The sequence below is a fragment of the Balaenoptera borealis genome (genome assembly GCF_965194805.1).
Source record: "Balaenoptera borealis genome assembly, chromosome: 1".
Lineage (NCBI taxonomy): Eukaryota > Metazoa > Chordata > Mammalia > Artiodactyla > Balaenopteridae > Balaenoptera > Balaenoptera borealis.
Genome location: NC_138860.1, coordinates 135522677 through 135544856, shown reverse-complemented (window position 1 = coordinate 135544856; position 22180 = coordinate 135522677). Strand labels below are relative to the sequence as shown.

The 22180-nt window shown below is 41.6% G+C and overlaps 1 protein-coding gene across 6 annotated transcripts in view; it reads right to left on the bottom strand.

The window, feature by feature from the left end:
* Positions 1 to 22180, bottom strand: part of WLS (Wnt ligand secretion mediator) — a 106353-nt gene that overhangs the window by 22065 nt on the left and 62108 nt on the right. For all 6 annotated transcript variants that reach the window (XM_082358030.1, XM_082358027.1, XM_082358029.1 and 3 more), the window contains 8 exons: positions 18727 to 18851; positions 12795 to 12956; positions 10934 to 11070; positions 7812 to 7980; positions 5574 to 5671; positions 5146 to 5209; positions 3100 to 3243; positions 1804 to 1887 (listed from right to left, as the gene is read on the bottom strand). In XM_082358030.1, the coding sequence (XP_082214156.1) occupies positions 1804 to 1887; positions 3100 to 3243; positions 5146 to 5209; positions 5574 to 5671; positions 7812 to 7980; positions 10934 to 11070; positions 12795 to 12956; positions 18727 to 18851 (983 nt within the window). The remainder of the gene's footprint in view (positions 1 to 1803; positions 1888 to 3099; positions 3244 to 5145; positions 5210 to 5573; positions 5672 to 7811; positions 7981 to 10933; positions 11071 to 12794; positions 12957 to 18726; positions 18852 to 22180) is intronic.

Here is a 22180-nt window from a genome sequence, read left to right as displayed (position 1 = left end):
CATGAGGGACTCAGCCAAGGGACAAGTCTGGCCTCACACACCCTTGTTTGAGCCTCAGCTGGTTGAATAAAAAACTCATTCAGAATCTGAAATATTTTTACTGCATTTGGAGTGGAGGGTGAAGTTTCCAAGGTTTTATAAACAAACAGTCTGATACAAACACAGCGTTGTTATAGGTCAAAGCAGAGGTGGTGAACAGAACCTCTGAAGATGTGTACGTATATTTGTTTTATTTTTTTCTATTCACATCAGCCTTCAGCAGCAGCACTAACACTGCCCAGTGGGTGTAGCCAACAGGGCTCTAGGGATTAGAGGTACCCTTGGGTATCCTTGGATAGAATTCAAGGGGTCCATGAACTAGAGTGGGGAAAAAATTATGTCTTTATTTTCACCAGTCTCTAACTGAAAGTTACCATTTCTTTCAATTATGAATGTAAAAAACAAATCCCCATAATATTAGCAATACCTGTAATTTTGTCACCGATAGAAATCATATTTTCATATCAATTATACTTATATATCTGAAATCTCTGTAATATGTATAACTGCAAATATACATCACCTGTCTATCTCTGTATCTATATGATTCCCTTTGAAATCCAAAGTATTTTGTTCATTTTAAAACATTCAAAGAAGAGGCCTTTGGATGTTTGGAAGGCCATGGCCTTCACCTAAGGTTACCTAAGGGGTCCAGGACACAAAAAAGCTTAGGAGCCCCTCTCCTAAAAGGAAGTTTGCTAGCAGAATGGGGCAAGTCTTGTCCTAAGGCTCTATCTGCACTACTAACATTCTCACTTTTAATCAAATATAGGGATGACAGAGCAGCTGGCAAAGAAAATCGAAAGACTGGATTCTGGTTTCTAACTCACTGTATGTCCTTTGGTACAACACTCACCCTGCTGCTATTCATAAGAGCGCAGCTACTCACGCTCACAGCTTGCCAGGCCCTCTGCAAATCACTTTGCAAGCATTACTTCATATGATCCTTACAGCCGCCTTCTTCAGGTGGTGCTATTATTATATCCATTTTACGGATAAGAAAATTAAACCTTAGAAGTGTTCAGTAATCCATCCACAGTCCCACCCAGTTGGAAAACAGCATAAATGAGAAATGTCTCTAAGGCCATTAGACTTCATATTCTAGCAAACTGGCATAGCAATTCCTATCCTACTTACCCATCAGATTTTTGTGACGCTCAAAAGCATGATAGGTACGTAATATGTATGATTTAAACAGTACTTTCCACTTTCCAAAGCAAGTTACCAATATTTAAAAATCATTATCATTACCATTATTGAGATTTTCAAGTAGAGCAAAATGTTGAGCTTTGGAAATAACCAGCAGAAAGATAAAGCTCTATCAAGGGGAATTTTGAATTACATTTCATGTTTAAGTGGCAATAGAATTGTTACAAAGAATGGCTGATGGACTGTAAAAGGATCTATGTTAATGCTAGATAAGGATCAAATCAAATTAATACTTGCTTGTTGGTAATCTGCTAAGGGGCTTGAAAAGTTATTCTCTTAAGTAAATGAAACAAGTGCCCTTCAGTCTAGCTGCAGGCTTTTAATTTATTTAGCAACTTTTCTCTCCTACGGGGCTGTACTGAAAGAAAAATTCAGTCTACCTCTGGCCAGGTGATAACAAGTCCCAGATTAGAGCAGCCTAAAAGCAATGGCTTGATCAGCTGCCCAGCATAACAGCTTCTCCGCTCCTTTCACAGTAGCTCTATAGAATTTTCTGTGCAAAGCAGAGGCACCTTTTCAGGACATTCTCATCCTGACCTCTCAGGGTCAACTTACCTGACTAACGATGAAGAAGATGACAGTCATGGCAGCACAAGCCAAGGTGATAAGCATGAGGAACTTGAACCTGAAAATCAGCCCCTATTAGGAAAGAGAAAGAGCAGTTTAACATTCTACCAGCTACCACCAATCCTTTTCTCAATATGTAAGTGTATCAAAAGCTAATTTTAAAGAAATCTGTAAAACCAAATCCCTAAGAGTAACAGTGAAATAATTTCACAAAGTAACATTTCTCCTGCAGAGGTGAATATGACTGGAAAATTTACTGGGCCAAATTATTTCCAACGTTCTTATCTGTCATGAAACAGTGATACCAGAGCCTGGGAAATTATATTCACAGCACGTCATGAGGCTGCTAATTTCCCTGCTAAGCTAGTTATGCTTCTCTGCAAGGGTTCAAAGTTACCAAATCCAAGTTTTCTGCGGTTGTAATAAAACTCTGCTCCAGTGAACAAAGAGAAATGTGCATATTAATCAACATGAAGTGGATTTGGTTGAATTTTCTCATGTGTCACTCCAGCTCTAGACACAGGCAAAGCTTCTGAAAGTGCCCCTGCTTCCCGAGAGGAATTGAGGGAACCTGTGTTTCAGGGAGAGACGTCTCTTATTCAGGGGCTCTTATTTCCGCTGCATATAAAAACCCTGTGGTTCTGCAGTTTCTGTTTCTCTTTGCACAGAGGAATTAGGCCCATGTCTCCCAGGACAGCCACTTAGGCATGAGCCTAAGGGATCCTTGAAAAGTTAAGAATGTGTTGCCTGCATTAGAGATGTGAGGCTGTCAGTGTGTTTCCCTTGAATAGGGACATGATCTATAAACAGAGTGAGCACCTGCTGGATATTTTAGGGGAAAGTTGGTTAATTGAAGTCTGGAAATCAGATCACCTGGGCTGAACCCCACTCTCAAGGCTGATTCTCAGCAAGAGAACTTGAAATAAAGCCTCACTCCAAGCCAAATCCCAATTCTACCATAGTCAGGTCTCCTATCTAGTACACACCCACATTCCATTCCAAAGCTGAAGAACCTGCTGAACAAGTTTACTGCTTACTGGGGATAGAAAGACATTTATACCACAGAAAACTCCAAGATCTAGATAAGCCAGACAGCTAGATGCCTCCTCAGAGTAGGATTTAGCCTCTTATTTTGCCTAGAGGTTCTACATTACATGAGACTCTCTCACTGTGTATTTGGAATAAAGGCTTCCATCTCCCCTACATCTCCAGGGGGGGGTGGTGTTCACATCCAGCAGGAGACAGTGAGCACCAGCTCCTGAATGAGCCCAGAGATGTGCTCACCTCATAGTGCAGCCGCCGGACTTTGCTCATGGCTGACAGGCTGGACTGCTTCCCGCTGATGTTCCGAAACACCTGAAAGACCACGAAGCACAGAAACAGGAAGTACAGGCAGAGGCAGATGCCAGCCACAATGATGAAGGCCATCTGACGGCGATCAGTCAAGGGAACGGCCAGCTCATCGCCAAGGACTCAAGTACTTCCCTCCCCATCTCTGTGGGCGATACTCTTTGTCTCCAAATATTGAGGCAGTTCTCGGGAGGATAAAAAATCTTAAAACCTGGCGTTCTCATACCAACAACAGAGAGGTTTTCTGACACAAAAGTACCAGTGAGGAATGTTCCAAATTGCTTTCTAAGCTGAGTAAGAAGAGGAATGGAGCCTTGCTTTTAGAAATGCAGACTCTAGGGTCCACCCTAGACCTACTGAATCAGAATCTGCCTTTTAACAAGGTCCCAAGGAGAGCCATAGGCACAGTAAATTTGAAAAGCACTAAAATATTGGATGTTGGTCGTAAAATATTGATCAAGTGGAAAGTTGCATTAAAATCAGCACAAGACTTAAAATACAGGTGCCTAGGTCTCACTGCAGATCTACAGAATCAGATTTTCCAAGGGCTGGGAAACCAAGTACAACCATTGTTGGGAACCATTGGGCTAGTCCCTGGATTTTTATAAGGAGATTGAGCTACCCTGGAATCTGGAGGGGATGGAGTGGGGTTGGGTGCAATAGTAGCAGCTGCTGCTACAAGGGATACTGGGCCTGAGACTGCAGGTCTTCAAGTAAAACCAGGGATGAAGTTCTGTCGCCATCTTCTCTCACCACGAGAAAAATCTTGTCAAATGGAACGAGGAGCAGAAGAACACATGGCCAAAGTGGGAGCTGAGGGTGGGAGCAATATACTCTGAGGCCGATCTTCAAAGCTTAATCTGAGAACCAACCAGGTTTGGGGTAGAGTGAGCTGGCTTGGGAGGCAGGTGACCGGACTCCAACTTTTTTCTGCTACAACTCCATGCCAAGTTGCATATTTTAAAACATTTTAACAAGTGTGAACTCAGCATTTATATTTCATTAAATAATATATTTAATGCGGTTTCTCTTTCTTTCCTAAAATCAATGGTACCCTTGGATGGAGAAAAGAGTTGTTTGCTGCAAGACTTGACAATTTATTTGCCTCCTTAGACCTCTATCACATCTATAGAATGAAGGGGTTGAGGCAGACTTAACATTATAAATATTCTTGGTGTCGTGCAGCTCACATTTGAGGGGGCGCGGCGCGGAAAGGGGGAGCTCAACTCTCTCGTCTTTAAAGCAATGATACTATTGATCATGGCCAAACAAAGCATATTCACCAGCACATGACAAGATATTATCTAACAAGAAAGAATACAACTCAAGCCCCCTCTCCAGAGGACAGTCTTTTTCTCCTGAAGCACTTAACATATTGTTGAGGAAGATAAAATATTTAAATCCAGCATCCTAAAAGGGATAAGCTAAGACTGTCGCTTCTGCTTCATAAAGATGACTCAGACACTTTATGCCAACCAACCAGAAGCCTGGGCGACTCCTCTGGAACTAATCCCCTTAGCCTCATCTCCACTTGGTCTTGGAAATGAATAGCAGCAGCATGGGATGCCAGCACACCAAAGTCACTGTGAGAAGCCCTGCACACAGACGACTTCAGAAACAGGCTCTCCCACAGGGGCCCAGAGATGAACCTCCGTGGCTCCAGGGAAAAGCTAGTCATGCTTCGGTCTGCAGTAAACAAGTGTATAATAGATCATTTAGACAGGCAGCAGTAAGACCAGCTACTCTGATCCTTCTGCCGTGGGGATGTGCTGTTACCTCCTCATTTGGCCTGCTCTCACCCAGGCTTGAAAGCAAGCATTAATTCTCTTTATTTGCCTTAATTGTGCTGTTATCATTGGTCTGAAGATCAAAGCCCTGGCTGAGCACATATGGAGAGCATCAGCGGGACTTAGAAAATGATCTTGGGGACCAGGCGGCTATGGGACGAAATAAAACCCTGAGCCCATCAAGAAAGGATACAGCCAGCTCTGTTCCAACATCTGTAGTCCAGATACTGTAGAAGGGATTCGTGAGTTGTACCCCTCTACAAAGAGAAACGAGATGGAAAGGCAAGAAACAATTAATACAGAGGCAAAGGGGAACTTTCCTTCTTACATACTCTCAGCTTTTCAGCCAGAGGGGCAGAGACTGTATTTAGACTAAGTCACAGAGGACTTAAAAGAGAAACGGAGTTTGAAGAATACAATCAGCTCAAATATTTTGTATCTATAAAGAGCTCTGTCTCTGATTTAATCCCAGTGCTTATCTGAGGATGTGACCATGTCCAGTGCTTTCATCCTACAGGCTCCCGACCACCCCCTCTCCTTTTCAGATACTTTTTCAAAAGAGCTGGGAGTGGACCTGGTGACATGTATTTCAGCCCAGGGTCCCACGAGCCCCCTGCTCACCTCTCACACATGTCAAATATGAAGAGGCAGAAAGAGCCAACAGCAATTGGTCCGACTTGCTTCCAATACCCTGCTATGTGATTCCGCTCGTGCTGATCCTGAGGAAAACCAAGTTGAAAAACGAGATAAAGGTGTGGGAGAGCAAAGCAATTCTATAGGTGACTCAGTCATCCAACAATCCCTGCTGACCACCTGTTGTGTATCAAGCATCGTGCTAGACCAGCATACGAGCCCATCCATGAGGGTTCTCATCCTGTTCTCATAAGAACAGGATGCTACAGGAGGCAACACAAAGAAAGGCCTTGTACCTGTCAGGGAGGAAGATATTTTCCTCTACCCTTCCAGGTTCTTCTGGCTGGTCTAAGAATTAAAGTGACATGAGACAGATTAACAAGGTGAAAATCAAACAAAAGTTTAATAACATGGGAGAGTCCCAGGAAAACTGAGTAACTTGCCAAAATGGCCAAAACCCTCACCTCCCTTTTCTTTTGATAGCGATAAATGGGTGGAAATTTTACTTAGAGAAAAATGCACCCATTCCATAATTCCTTATTCCTTCATGATATAGATAAGAAACATAGTGTTCACAAATGGAAAACATTTCTCTAAGTTGTACATAGCTTTTTGTTTTTTTTAAAAAAATTTCATCATAGAGCCTTATCGACTCTTTCTTGACATCTTACATAAATTATCTAAATAATAGATCCACACTTTGCTTAGCTTTTATAAATACTTTGACCTAATCACCAGACCGACCCTCACCTCTTAAGTACTATCTTCAGCTAAAGACAAAAGAGGATGTTGGGGGTAGTGGTTTGGGACTTCAAAGGGGAGGAAGGCAATTCACATGGAGATGGAAAAGCAAATGTTTGGTAAATAAATGTTTGCTGGGCCCTGCAGATGCAATGAGATGGAGTAAACTGATTTTTAAGGCCCTGCCTAGAGTTTTCCCCACCACACCCAGCCCATATTCTTGCAGATATCTCTGGTGATAGCTCTATTCAGGGAACAGGTCCTCTATCAAAATTCTTTTAGGCAGTTAGGTGGAAGGTCCAAGTTTCTTCCTGAGTCTTTTGAACCTTGATTGTTTCAGCTAGAAATAATTCACACACCAAAGAGATATTTTGGTTTTGAGTGGCAAATTTTGCTCCCCTACATACCTTAGATAGTGGAAGTTCTGTGATCCACAAAATAACTCATTCAGAATTAAATTCCTATGTGACTTGTCACTTGTGTTTTTTCAGGTGGGGTAGTTCCCAGAGGACAAAATAAAGACTTAAATGCATTAAAATACGTCAAGTGTAAGCGGTCTCTTATGGTTAGGAAACTAGAAATAAAGTCTATCTTCATTAAAAAGAATGATTCCTCTTGATAGATATACAAAGATGCTAAGAGACAGAAAATGAAGGAATGTAAAGTGAGAAAACAGGGAAAGGTAAAAGACATGTCGTAGCATCCAGGCTAGGCAATCCACCCAGACTGGCTGTCCTGCTGCTGCATCTGAGTCCCCTCAACTCCCATCCCTGCTGCCGAGGGCTGAAGGACCCCTCACGCCCACCCCAGCTGTAAGGAAAAGCCTCTCTCTCCTCTCACTGCTCTTGTGGAAGGGCTGCAAGCCTTCAGAAGCAATGATCAAACCATAATGGAATTTAAAAACAGGCCGCTCTACTATGAGGCCCATATGCCTGACACAAGGACCAAGCTCCAGCTGGCCTATCCTCCTAGCCACAACGTGATGACTGCACCATTCTTATTTTTATCCATGGTACCTTCAATCCCTCTTGAAATATGATTTGGTGTGTGTGTGCAAACTGAGACCAGGGAGGTCAGTATTTCAGGGTAATAGGGGTTACTAGGCCACCTGGACAAATTGCCAGCTGCAAAGAGCCCGGCCCACATTCTCTGGCGGTTACCTTGGTCCTAGGGACAAGCAGAGCTGAAGCCAAAGGACAAGAAAGAGTGATAATCATTAATGTTTGTGCATTTACTTTCTGCTAAATACTTATCCACGTTACCTCATTTAAACCTCACGAGAAACCTATACATTAACCTTTAAAACCCATTTTATAGTTGAGGAACCTGAGATTCAGAGTGATCAAGTCACTTGCCAGCTAGTTTATAAGTGGTAATGCAGGAACTTGAACCACGAGTCTGACTCCAGGGCTCTTGAGCTCACTACTCCTGTAACCACTAGTTTATTCTGCCTCACCCCCTGCCTCTTCCCCAGGGTGCTCTTACCATCATGTGCTCACCACAGAAGATGATCCAGAAGGAGAGAAGCATTGCATAGAAGATGCCCTGTCGGATATCGCCAAACAATAGCATCCAGGTCCAGTCAAACCCAATGGAAAACCATTCCACTGGGATATTGATAAAAGTCATGGAAATCCCAAGGGCAAAGATGACTCTGATGGTGAGAAAATATCAGGAAAACTACTTTGTTCATCTGGGAGGCAAAACATTTTCGATTTAAAAATCAAAACCCAGTTTTGGGAACTGAGATGTTACATATTGGGACTGAAGCCATATGATCAGTTTCTTTGCTCTCATAATGAGTTTTTACACGGAGATGCTAAATGTCTTCTTTCATTGGCACCACTGCAGAATGAAGGAGTGTTACATTAATCTTTCTACACAGTAACTGAACCTAACCTCCTGAATGCTCTGAACTTTATCTTGGTGCCACCTCAGATCAAGAGTTTCCTATAGTGTTTTCACCCTCCCTTGCCTTCTTAAACAGACCTCACTGAATATAATTATCTGCTCTTACCTATTCAGGTTATCATTAACCTGATCATTAAGAACTCATTATTATGATATCCTCAGCAACCAGAAAGTATACAAGCATATTTGTTTCAATAATACATGACTCCAAACAATATGAAATACAAATTATTTTAGCTGCTTGTTTCATTTTTATTTTGCTTTTCTCCTATGATTTCCACTTCTCTATCAAAATATCATTCATTTTGTTACTGACTTATTCACACTTTCATTCATACCCATGATATGTTTATTAAGCACAAATCATGTACCAGGCATTTTGTTAGGGACATACATACCTAAATGAATAGGACCAGTTCTTTCCTTCAAGGAGGAATATTCAGTGGCTGAGCCAGACAAAGTGTGATAAGTAATGTGACAGAAGTGTGCACAGGCTGCTACCAGGACTTCTCACTTTGATAGAGACAGAAATTGAACTGAGTTGTGAGTCAAGATTAGGGAGGTGGAAGGGCATTCCAAGCAGAGGGAAGAGCCTGGAGGGAAGCACGGAAGTCTAGAACAGCCTGAAGCATTTGGGGATCTGTATGTGGCACATATCAGGAAATGACAGGACATGATACCAGAGAAACAAAAAAGGCTGAGCTGGTAAAGAAACTTGCATACCTCATTAGAGAATTTGAAAATTATCTTGAAAGGACTGAGGATCCAATAAGAAGGTTAAGCAATGGAGTGACATCATTCCATTCATTCATTCAACAAATTTATATTTATTGAGCTCCTACTATGTGCCAGTCACTATTCTAAATGCTGGGGATATAGTAGTAAACAAAGTAGGCAAGAATTCTGCTCTAGTGATGCTTGTATTCAGATGGGGTGAGCAGAGGGGTATGGGAGGAATGATAATAAATAAATAGAGAATGAGTATTATGAAGAAGTATAATAAAGCAAGATAGGTGAATGGAGAGAGATCAGGTGCAATTTAAATAAGGTAGATGGGAAAAAAACCTTTAAGACAGAAATTATATCAGGTCCTGAAGGAAATGAGGCATTGAGCCACAATGATACCTGGGAAGGAGCACTTCAGATGAAGAGAACAGCAAGTGCAAAGGCTCTACGGTGGGCACATGCTGGGCATGTCTGAGAACCATCAAGGTGGATGGTAGGTGGTGCAGAGAATAGGAGATAAAATTAGAGGTGGTGAAGAGCCGGGATCATCGAGGGTTTATAGGCCAGAGCAAAGGAAATGAAAAGCCAATAGAGAGCTTTGAGCAGAGCAGTGACGTCATCCAATTTCTACTTAAAAGGGAACAGTCTGGCTGCTGTATGAATAGATTTCAAGAAGGAAAATGATGGAAACAATAGGAGCATCTTATAGCAAATAAGAGGCTATTTCCTATAATCCAGGTTAGAAATGAGAAATCATGGTGAGTTAGATTAGGGTGGTAGGAATGGAAATGGTGAGATTTCCTGGTGTGTTGGAAGAGGCATGTAAAAAAAGAGAAGTAAAGGATGCCTCCTGCATGTCTGCTCAGCTGCTTCTGAGCAGCTGAAAGGATAGAGTTGCCAATTCCTAAGACCAGGAGGCCCCGAAGAGGAGCAAGTTTGAAGTGAGAGGAAAACAAGTGTTCTTCATATGTGTTACATTTCTGTGTAAATGAAGATGTTAAGTAAACAGGTAGAATATTTGGGTCTAGATTTGGGAGAAGCTGAGGTTGACCATGTAAATGTAGAGTCATCAGAGTGTAGATGATTTTTAAGACCACAAGACTAGATGGAGATCACCCAGGGAAAGCAGCGTAGCTAAGAAAAAGAAGACGTCCAAAGACCGAGCCCTGGTTCCAAAGTTTAAGAGGTCGGAAAAATCGTTGGAAGCAGCCATGGGGACTGAGTGGTCAGCAAAGGAGAATAACAATGAGAATGTGGAGGAGGCTCTATGAAGAAAAAGGGAGTGATCAGTTATGCCAAATGCTAACGACAAGTCAAGAAAAGCGAGGACTGAGAAATGAGCATTGGATTTGGAATGTGGAGGTCATTGGTGATTCTGTTGAGCAATTTTAATAAGGGGTCGAAGGAGCTCAAGAAAAAGCAGGAGGAGAAGATATATAGACAAGATTTTTGAGGAGTTTTGCTGTAAAAAGGAGCAGAAAATTGGTGTGGTGGCTTCAGGGGGAAGTACAAAGAGTTTTGACTAAGAATGGGAGAAGGCAGAGCGTGTCTGTGTATTAGTGGGAATAATCCAGCAGAAAGGAAAAAGTCAATAATGTGGGAGAGAAAGGGGCTATGTCTACAGAAACATCATCCTTCTGGCAGTGAGAGGGGTTGGGATCAGTTAGCAGCAAGGCAGTTCGTCCACTGTAATAGAGAGAAGTATCTGATGCAGAACATGGGAATGAAGAGCAAAGATACAACAGAGAGCTGGAAATATGAGAGCAGTAGAACCCCTAGGATTTAATAATAATTTGCACATGAAAGCTGAAGGAGAAAAAGGAGTCCAGGCTGATGTGCGGTCAAATCACCAGCCCAAGTATTCATAACACACTGACCACTTGAACTAGGCCCCCAGCAAAACCAGGTCCATGGCAGGCAAATCACAGGATGCCAGTGTTCCTTAAGGGTGCTCCAAAATCAGCTCTTACTTTTCCAGAAGCACTGGAGGTCGAGACATCATGGTGATCCTCCTCCAGTACCACACCATAATGATGAAGATGCTGGGTGTAAGGAAGGTCTTCATGGCAAACCACACCTTGGTGAAGCCTCCATTTTGGTGAATTCCCTAGATAGAGACCAATCATAATTTTGAAGGTCAATATATCTTAGTGTTATTTGCTACCAGCAGATGCATTCTGGGGAGAGGTAAATGGAGATCTTTTTTGCTGAACTTTCAAGATCAAGAGAGCTAACATTCACAGCATATACTGTTCTAATACTACCTCCCTGGGCCCCTCCTCAGGCATTGTAGAAATATAAATCAAAAGGCATAAAGATAGACTCACTCTATCCTAAGGGAATGATTAAGAACATGATCAAAGATTTGTCTGTAAGGTTTTCATTGAAAAATTGGAGCTATCTTAGATTCCCAAAATGTTGGCATTGGTAAAACGTGTTAAGGTAAATCTGTACTGTGGAATGCTAAGCAGTACTACAAAGTATATTTATACTGTATTCACAATACACCATTAATTTTTTTTTGGTCACAAACTCTTTATGAACTCAGAGAAATGTATTATATTATCAACATCTTGAATACATATGTAACTTTACACATACCCTGGCCATTCATTGGTAAATCAATCCCAGATCTCAACACAAATATTTTCCATCACGTTTTTAATAATATGTGGGCGTTCAGTAATATGTGGGTGTCTAGTTAATACACTCATTAGACAAATATTGAGTGCCTACATTGTGCCAACAGTTGGAATACAGTTGTAATGTGATTTGTTTCTATTAATACAGTATTGTTAATGATAACAACTTTTTTTTTTTAATTTGTCAGAGCGGCTTTCAGGTTATTCCCATAAAATTTCATTATACCTTACTTGTGTTACAATATCCTTCCTTTAGTGGAGAGAAAGGGGTGGAATGGATGTCATTGCCACAGGAGTTGCATATAAACACATTCTCTCTTCAAGAAATGAAAAAGATTTTGTGGGTGCCTACTGACATAGTATGCCCATGAAAGTTGGTATATACGTAAGCACCAGCCACCGTATTTCACAGTGAAGAAACTCTTAAAAACCACTGTAGCAAAGTGCTTTTAGTATTTGCTAATGAAGATACAGAAACACTGAAATTCTGGGTTTCATGTAGAATAATCCCAAATTAAGACATTTTAAATATTCTCAAAATTTCTTCCAAGGAAAGATACATACAATTAATTTTAAAAAGCAAGGAACGAAAGAGTCAGTTGAGTATGATGGCCTTTTTTTTGTGAGGGAAGGATTATATACGTATATACACAGAGAAAAAAATTGAGGAGATACAGCATAACCTCAAAGTGGTTATTTCTCTAGATGGCAGGATGTTACAGGTAATGTTTATGTTCTACTCTGTGCTTATTTGTGCTTCTAATTTTCTAGAGTAAATATGTATTTGTTTTTTAGATGTAAAAAAATCTAAATTAGATATAAAAAGTCATGCTGCACATTCTATTTTTTCCCCTACTAAAGAGATAAAATGGAAAGAACCTAAATCACGACTGCTCCCTTTAACATTTGTGCTTGCAAGGTGAAACATGTTAAAAATAAAATTACTTTTATCTTGGTGTTATTCACTATATAATCATGATCATCATAATAAAATCTTAAATGGACACAATAATTGCATTACTTTCCATTTCCATGGGTTTGTTATTCTTCTTACTTCTTAATGAAATAGTTGAGACATGGAGAATTCAAGAGTGAGATGGAGCGTCTTTCCAATACACATGCTCACAACCAGTGTTCTTAGCCAGTGCTCTGATGTGACAGGCTGCCTGGATCAATCAGATTCACTTACCACCAGCCGGATATCCTTAATCTCTCCAATCCCAACGTTGATTTTCTTCTTCTCATTCACAGGCAGCCGGATGTTTAGAAGGTAATACTTATGAGCCACAGACCCAATTTCCATGAAAGGAAGGACGTCACATTCATAGTAACGGCCCTCATGTTCTGCGGTCTGGAAGAAGAGTGGAGGGTTTGAGGCATGGTCACTATTTCCAATAGACTATGTCTGAATTGTCTTGCCTTTGCCTCACATCACCAATTCTAAAAAGCTAATGCTTAAAGGTATACCTCAGAGGTACAGATAATAGGGTACACTGGAGGCATGGCATCTACAAGCTGCCCCCTCCCCCAAAATAAAACCCAGGGACTTCCCTGGTGGTACAGTGGTTAAGAAGAATCCACCTGCCAATGCAGGGGACATGGGTTCAAGCCCTGGTCCAGGAAGATCCCACATGCCACAGAGCACCTAAGCCCATGAGCCACAACTACTGAGCCTGCGCTCTAGAGCCCACGAGCCACATCTACTGAACCCACGAGCCACAACTACTGAAGCCCGTGTGCCTAGAGCCCGTGCTCCGCAACAAGAGAAGCCACCGCAGTGAGAAGCACACGCACCACAACGAAGAGTAGCCCCCACTCACTGCAACTAGAGAAAGCCCGCACACAGCAACGAAGACCCAACACAGCCAAAAAGAAATAAATACATTTATAAAAAGATAATAATAAAACCCAGCCACATTCGAGATAGAACCAGAAATTTTAGGTAACAAGCAGAAATTTCTTCTATTTCGACACCTTTCTCAGCTCTTCAGTCCTCATTAGAGCCTCACGTCAGACTAACCTGGTCTACCAGGGCTACAGTTTTATTTGCAGCGTACCGTCGGAGACCTATAAGGCTCTGTGGAACAGTCAACTCAAATGTTCAGGAGGAAGCCCTTGCTAATGTTCATCACTTTCTTGGATGATGACTACTTATTTACATGGTTTTGGCCTGCAGGAGAAGCTACAAGAAGCTGAAAATATCTACTTATTATTGATTTGACCAAAAAAAGAAGCTACCCAAGGAGCCCTTGGAATTTGGGGAAGACACAGAGGGATGAAAGGAAACAATGAGATTAGCTTGCTAGAGATGACCACTCGCAATTCTCTGCCTCTAAAGCTTTCTAACTGCCCAAGAGACAAGATGGCAGAGGGAGCAGAAATTAAATAAACAAAAATTTAGCCAGTTTCTAGAAAAGCCTCTTGGACTTCCTGCCAAGCAATTTAAGAGGTAACAGCCAGCACATGGCAGTGGGAGATTGGCAAGTAGTACAACTTGCTTTTGAAAACTAAATTCTGCTCTACCTTCGCAGGACACATGGCTATGAGTCCCAGCTGAGGAGTGGGGGAAGTGGGTACGTATGGACACGTATAGGCAGGAGCTTCAGCAACCGAGGACTCTTCCCTGATAAAGCAGATGAGTGTCTTGTCTTCACTGCTGGATTCGTATGCCAGCTTCAATATTTGCTTGATACCTCCTGATGAAGTGATGGGGGACTGATTTGGTGTTCCTAAGCCTGAATTCTCAGGGCCTCCAAAATTTTTGTAAATCTTCAGAGTAAAAAGTCCAGTGGAGAAATCAAAAGGAAGATACCAAGGAGTCTGTTTCTTCTGTGATCTTGGGGCGGGGGATGGGGGGTGGGGAGGGGGGCTCTTTACTGGACAGTCAGAGCTTAGAGTGCAATAAACAGACCTTTGTACAGGAATGGAAGACACACATGACATAAGTAGAGGTAGAGCAGGCAAATATCTGGCTTACGCACTTCCATTTTTCCCTTTCCCATTCATGGCAGACATCACTAATCAATCATGATAATTTTTCATCCTCTAAGGTCTAAGGGGCTCTTATCAGAACTACCAGTTGATTAGACACGGCATGTAAGATTTTAAAAATTCTTCTGTAGAAATGATCCTTCTTTCCCAAACCTCAGCTGCAGGTTGGATGAGTCTTCCTGTATAGATCTGTCTTCCTCTCCCCTCTGCTCCTTTCTCTTATACTTACAAATCAAGGCTATTATTAGGACTCTGCAGAACTACTGAAAATACAATGCAGGCTCTAATTCAGCCTCAGATGAAGCTGCACTCAGGAGGCTGATTACCTGCTATGGTAACAGCAAGAGGTGGGTTTTCTGATGTGTTTCCAGTCAGGGTCTTATTTATAGAAATTGAGAGTTTGAAGGAAACAAAACTTATTTAGTCTAATGCCACTGGCTTGATTATGTGGCTCACCCAAGGTCCAAAACTCATGGCAGAATTGGGTTGAGGACGTGGGTCTCCCAAGTCCAGCCTCCAGCTCTGATGCAGAGGAGGACGCGTGAGTGCAGTAGGAAGAAAGGAATGCTGTTTTGCCTCAGACATGCCTGAAGGCAGGCATTGTGCTGGGATAAGGAGGGCGCTGAACTTCAAGCCAGGAGGCTGAAATTCTAGTCCTGACCTCACCCCTTGCTGGGTACCTGGGGAAGGTCATCCACCTCATTTGGCCTCACTTTCTTCCTAAGTAAAGCGAGAAAAACATAATTCAAAAAGAGTCATGTACCAAAATGTTCATTGCAGCTCTATTTACAATAGCCAGGACATGGAAGCAACCTAAGTGTCCATCATCGAATGAATGGATAAAGAAGATGTGGCACATATACACAATGGAATACAACTCAGCCATAAAAAGAAACGAGATGGAGTTATTTGTAGTGAGGTGGATGGAGTTAGAGTCTGTCATACAGAGTGAAGTAAGTCAGAAAGAGAAAAACAAATACAGTATGCTAACACATATATATGGAATCTAAGGAAAAGAAAAACAAAGGTCATGAAGAACCTAGTGGCAAGACGGGAATAAAGACACAGACCTACTAGAGAATGGACTTGAGGATATGGGGAGGGGGAAGGGTAAGACAAAGAGAGAGAGTGGCATGGACATATATACACTACCAAACGTAAAATAGATAGCTAGTGGGAAGCAGCCGCATAGCACAGGGACATCAGCTCTGTGCTTTGTGACCACCTAGAGGGGTGGGATAGGGAGGGCGGGAGGGAGGGAGATGCAAGAGGGAAGGGATATAGGGACATATGTATATGTATAACTGATTCACTTTGTTATAAAGCGGAAACTAATACACCATTGTAAAGCAATTATACTCCAATAAAGATGTTAAAAATAAATTAATTAATTAATTTTAAAAAAAATTATATGATCTCTGGGGTTCCTTCTAATGCCCCGTCATGGGTCTCTGTGTGTTCTCCACTTCCCTGTCCTTACAGAGAGGGTAACACCACCACATGAGACAAATTTACCTAAGTCCAACAAATGAGAGAGACACACAGGGTCCTGGGATCCTGGCCTGGCCTACCTGTCTCAGAGACAAATTCACTGTATCCTGCTGGGGACTTTTCCTTATTCACTGAGGTTCTGCCTCTGCCAGTATTTAGGGCATTTAGGAAGAAAGATTTCCTTCTCTCTCTTCCTCCCTCCTTTTCCTTTCCCCCACGCCCCTCCGCCTTCCCCCAAATCCAGCATAAGCCTGGCTAATTAGGACAAATTACAGCAGGTGGCAACTTGACTTTTATTTTTTTTAACTTCACAATCCACCAGGGACTAAAAAGCTTTAAAGCAATTTCTCATTTAATCTTCAAACTCAAGTCTAAATTTCACTGCAATCAAAAAGCATAGATTTGATGATTCATTTCCTTCACACTTTTCAAGGTTTAATATCTTTCTTGAAAGGCATCAGCACACCCTAAAGATAATTAAGCAACTGTCATTAAGAAGCAGTTACAGTCTTCTTAACCGCCTCCCCCTGACTCTGCTTCTCAGTGCCCTCTAAGTGTATACGTAAGGTGAGAAATGACTTTTCCCTTTTCTGAGGTTGAAATTCCATATCCAAAAGCTTTATATCCTTTAGCTTAGACAGCCAACCAGTCTTAACTCTGAATGATGAGGTCAACTTTTAATTAATTTCCTCCACTGCATACAAAGATCTAGAAATATTACATATTTCTCTCCTGCTACCTCCAATTTCTCTTGACCATTCGTTTTTACCTATAGATTGCCCCCAAAGGCCTACCCAAAACAATTCCAGATGGCTTTTGGGTGGGGGGAACCCTATATTTGACCATTCAGCAAAGGGTCTACTGAAGTGATTTTCAAACTTTATCAAGCTTAAGAGAAGGAATTGAAATCCTGTTAAAACACAGATTCCTTGGTCCTACATGCTGAGATTTTGATTCATAGGTTTGGGGTGTGCCCTGGGAATCTGCATTTCCTACAAGCCACCAGGTGATGCTGACGCTGTTAGTCCTTAGACCACACTTTCCATAGCTCTTGTATAGGGAACCTGGGGAGGGAGAATTAACAAACACCAGGTGCCCCAAAAGATGCTTATGTGTAGGGTGCATGGTTTGCCCATGAGAGTTTTAATTTATACCTTTTGTCCTGTTGGCCCGACTAGTGAAACGTGTCCCAGACTTGATTTTAAGTGATAAGGTTCATTATCTCATCTGGTCCTTATAAAAATTCCCAGGGCAGGTATTATTATCCCATTCTGCAAAGGAGAAACTGAAGCTTGGACAGATGAAGCAAGCTTGCCTGAGGTCATGCAGTCAGTAAGTGAAACAGCCTGGAAGTGAAGCCAACTATGTTTTGCTCCAAATCCAGGCCTTTAACTAATGTTCATGAACCTGCCCGGCCCCATCTTACTCCTCTTCGGGGCAGGATGGACAGGGCAGGGGCATGGTACTCAGAGGTTTCAACCTGCCATTCTTACCATTCCACAGGGAGCCCCAACTTTCCAGTTATAGGCAAAAGTGAAGTTAGGAAAGGCCAATGTTAGGAGAAGAGAGGAACTAAATCAGTCAACAGAGCGAGTACTACAAAGTAGCCCAAATCCTTCAGCAACTGACCTGAAGATGTCAAGTGACAAATGACATAATCAGGAATGTGCTTCAGTGCAGTTTGGCCTCTCATGCGTTTCATGCAAAGAAAACAAGACTATTTATGTCTGTGAAGGGACATCAGAGATCACCTAGCTGGTGGTGCTCCTTGTCAACACTCTTGAGGAATGTGAGTAACCATGAGTAACAGTTACTACAGCTCCATTGCAACTTCACAGAGACTTTCAAGGGGGTGAAGGGGGTGGTGAGTGGGGAGGAGGACAGAATCTTGGGGAGGCATGTGTGAGGGCAGCATGTGGCACTGGAAAAGGGCCCCTCACTAATTCTGATTTGGTCCTTATACAGACAAATCCCACTATCCTCTGAGAGTCACTGAGTCCATGCCTGTATTTTAATTCCTGGAGAATCTAACGCCTTTGTCCAAGAGAAAGTGTCTCCCTACTCTCAGTGAAGGATAGTGGCTTTCCTCCCCTTGGTGGTTAAATGAGTCTTCCTGGAAGAACCAAAGAAAGGAGAGTCCTAAAAGTATGTAAGAGAACTGAGAGGTCTCAAAGGAAACTAGATTTCTCCCTCAGGTCCTCTTTTTCTCTGTGGTGTTTGTTCCCTGGGATTGTTAGTCTTCACACCCGCACACTGACTTTGGCAACAGAGATGCCGATGAAACAGAGAAGCAGACGAATGTATTGAACCAATATGAACAGATTTGTACACCTAAAATTAACTTAGCAATGATCTTCAAACACTTTCTGTTAATATCCAAAGAACCAAGAATTTACTTTTATGGAGGTATTTCAGAGAAACAACTAAATCACTTCAAACAGACATTCCTTCTTCTGTTCTTTCCTCCTTTGCAGGGACATGAAATATCTACATTGCCCTCTTCTAGGACAAAGGACGGTGACTACTAACCTTTGTGGGTCATGCATGCTTAGGAACAAGAAATGTGTCTGAGCAAATGTTCCCACATACCTGGAAACCAAATAAAAAACCCCATCAACTGAGACTTCAAGGTACCCTACCTTGGGTGAGGTGAAGGTACATTTGAGTTTCCGGGGCACTCTCTCATGGGCCATTTCAGTCCACTCAGCAAACATATCATCTCGGTAAGCCAGGGAAACGTCCATGGAAACTTCTGCATTTTCTCCTGCAAGAGAAAGGATGCACAATTCAGAAACAGCTTCTGGGAAGATACTTTGGAAACAGTTTAAAAATTCTTATAGGCTCTACCATGGAAACCAATAAGACAAAAGAGACGTATCAGTTCCTATCAAATGCCAAACCTGACTCTCCAAACCTGAGGACTTAAAAGTCATAGGATGACTGTCTAAGCTGGACGTTGGGTCCCCTCCCATAACCAACTGCTCTGCCAAGGAGTCAAAGAGCATCCACTTAAATTCCTCCAGAGATGGGGTCTCACTCTCTCTGAGGCAGTTCAAACGATCAGATTCCAACTCATGGTCAGCATTCATCCTCCTTAACTTGCACCACTGGTCCTAGGTCTGCCTGTAGGAGTCCCACAGCAGATGAGGTCCTTTTTCCACAAAAGTTCCTTAGGTACTTGAAACCTGCAACTCATCTGCCTGTGTTTCCTCTCCTCTCTGATAAAAATGACCAACTTTTTCAGCCACCCCTCAGAGACATGATTTAAGTACCTTGGGTGCTTTCTTCAGGACACGCTCTAGTCTGAAAGCATCCTTTTTAAAATTACCCCCAAGAAGCTCTCAAATATAGGCTCTGCTGCTTCTCAAAACCCCTTCTTCAGAGTATGGACAAAGTTAATATAAGAGGTAAAAGGTTTTTCCAAATTAAAGACTTATACACAGACAGGAATATAATAATAAGTTCATAATTGTGCAAAGGAACGTTCACATACACTTCCATATCAATAAGGACCATGAATGGGTTTAACTCACCATAGAACTCATTAAGGAGATTAGAGTAATAAAAACTGCCTCTATCCATTTTGTCTGTTTTATACTCTGTTGAGCAAGTTCAAGAACAGACGAGTCTTAATGGAGGAAAAAAAGCATAGACTACATTTCCAAAATGACCTTGGTGAGCCAGCTCCCACTGGGGTTATGAGACTGGGCTCAGTTCTAGGCTCTGGAACCTGAATATCAGGTCACAAGGGAAACATAAGAATAACTGCCATCTGGAAAATTAGGGCTGTTCTTTCCACTGACCCGGTGTGGCTTGAAGACAATTTGACAGTGTGGTGAATCCCTGGTTCTCTGAGGAAATCTAGGAAGAGAAGGAAATAATGCAGGAAAGAAGGAATTTGAGGCCATTCTGATATAGACCAAACCTTCATGAACATCAGCACCCGCTCCTTTATTAGTATCATTTAAACCCTCAGTCACTAATAATGAACCATCAGAAAGAGAAAGTAAAAAAAAAAATCCCATTTAAAATCACATCAAAAAGAATAAAATACCTAGGAATAAACTTAACCAAGAAGATATAAGACCTATACTCTGCAAACTATGAAATACTGATGAAGGAAACTGAAGATAATACAAAGAAGTGGAAAGATCTCTCATGCTCTTGTATCGGAATAATTAATATTGTTAGAATGGCCACGCTACCCAGAGCTATCTACAGATTTAATCCAGTCCCTATGAAAATACCCATGACTTTTTTCACAGAACTAAAACAAATAATCCTAAAATTTATATGGAACCACAAAAGACCCAGAATTGCCAAAGCAATCTTGAGAAAAAAAGAATAAAGCTGGAGGTGTCACCTTCCCAGATTTCAGACTATACTACAAAGCTACAGTAATCAAAACAGCATGGTACTGGCACAAAAACAGACACATAGATCAATGGAACAGAATAGTGAGCCCAGAAATAAACCCATACACCTGTGGTCAATTAATCGATGAGAAAGGAAGCAAGAATATACAATGGAGAAAAGATAGTCACTTTAATAAGTAGTGCTGGGGAAACTGGACAGCTACATGTAAAAGAATGAGATTACAACATTTCCTCACACCGTATACAAAAATAAACTCAAAATTGATTAAAGACCTAAATGTAGAACATGATACCATAAAGAAGATAACATAGGCAGAACACTCTTTGACATAAATCACAGCAATTTTTTTTTGGATCTGTCCCCTAAGGCAAAAGAAATAAAAGCAAAAATAAACAAATGGGACCTAATTAAACTTAAAAGTTTTTGCATGCAAAGGAAAGCAATGATAAAACAAAAAGACAGCCTACAGAATGGGAGAAAATATGTGCAACTGATGCAACTGACAAGGGATTAATATCCAAAATATACAAACAGCTCATACAACTCAATATCAAAAAAACAAACAATCCAGTCAAAAAATGGGCAGAAGACTTGAATAGACATTTTTCCAAAGAAGATATACAGATGGCCAACAGGCACATGAAAAGATGCTCAACATCTCTAATATTAGAGAAATGCAAGTCAAAGCACAGTGAGATATTACCTCACACCCATCAGAATGACTACCATCAAAAAGTCTACAGGGGGCTTCCCTGGTGGCGCAGTGGTTAAGAATCTGCCTGCCAATGCAGAGGACACGGGTTCGAGCCCTGGTCTGGGAAGATCCCACATGCCGCGGAGCAACTAGGCCCGTGAGCCACAACTACTGAGCCTGCGCGTGTAGAGCCTGTGCTCCACAACAAGAGAGGCCACGACAATGAGAAGCCCGCACAGCACGATGAAGAGTAGCCCCCGCTCGCCGCAACTAGAGAAAGCCTGCGCACAGAAACAAAGACCCAACACAGCCAAAAAAAAAAAAAGAAAAAAAAAAGTCTACAAAATACAAGTGTTGGTGAGGATGTAGAGAAAAAAGAACTCTGTACACTGTTGGTGGGAATGTAAATTGGTGCAGCCACTACAGAAAACAGTATGGAGGTTCCTCAAAAAACTAAAAATAGAACTACCATACGATCCAGCAATTCCACTCCTGGGTATATATCCAGAAAAAATGAAAACACTAATTCAAAAAGATACATGCACCCTAATGTTCATAGCAGCACTATTTTCAGTAGCCAAGATATGGAAGCAATCCAAGTGTCCACCGACAGACAAATGGATAAAGAAGATGTGGTATAAATACATATATATAAATATAGATATATAAATACACACACACACACACACATAAGCACACACAATGGAATATTACTCAGCCATAAAAAAGAATGAAGTTCTGCCATTAGCAGCTATGTGAATGGACCTAAAGAATATTATGCTTTGCTTATGTCAGAGAAAAATAAATACTATATGATATCACTTATATGTGGAATCTAAAAAATAATACAAACGAATGTATATAGCAAAACAGAAACAGATATAGAAAACAAACTAGTGGTTACCTGCAGGGAGAGGGAAGGGGTGAGTGGCATGTAAGGGGTATGAGATTAAGAGATACAAACTGCTATGTATAAAATAGAAAAACAAGGATATATTGTATAGCATAGGGGATTATAGCCA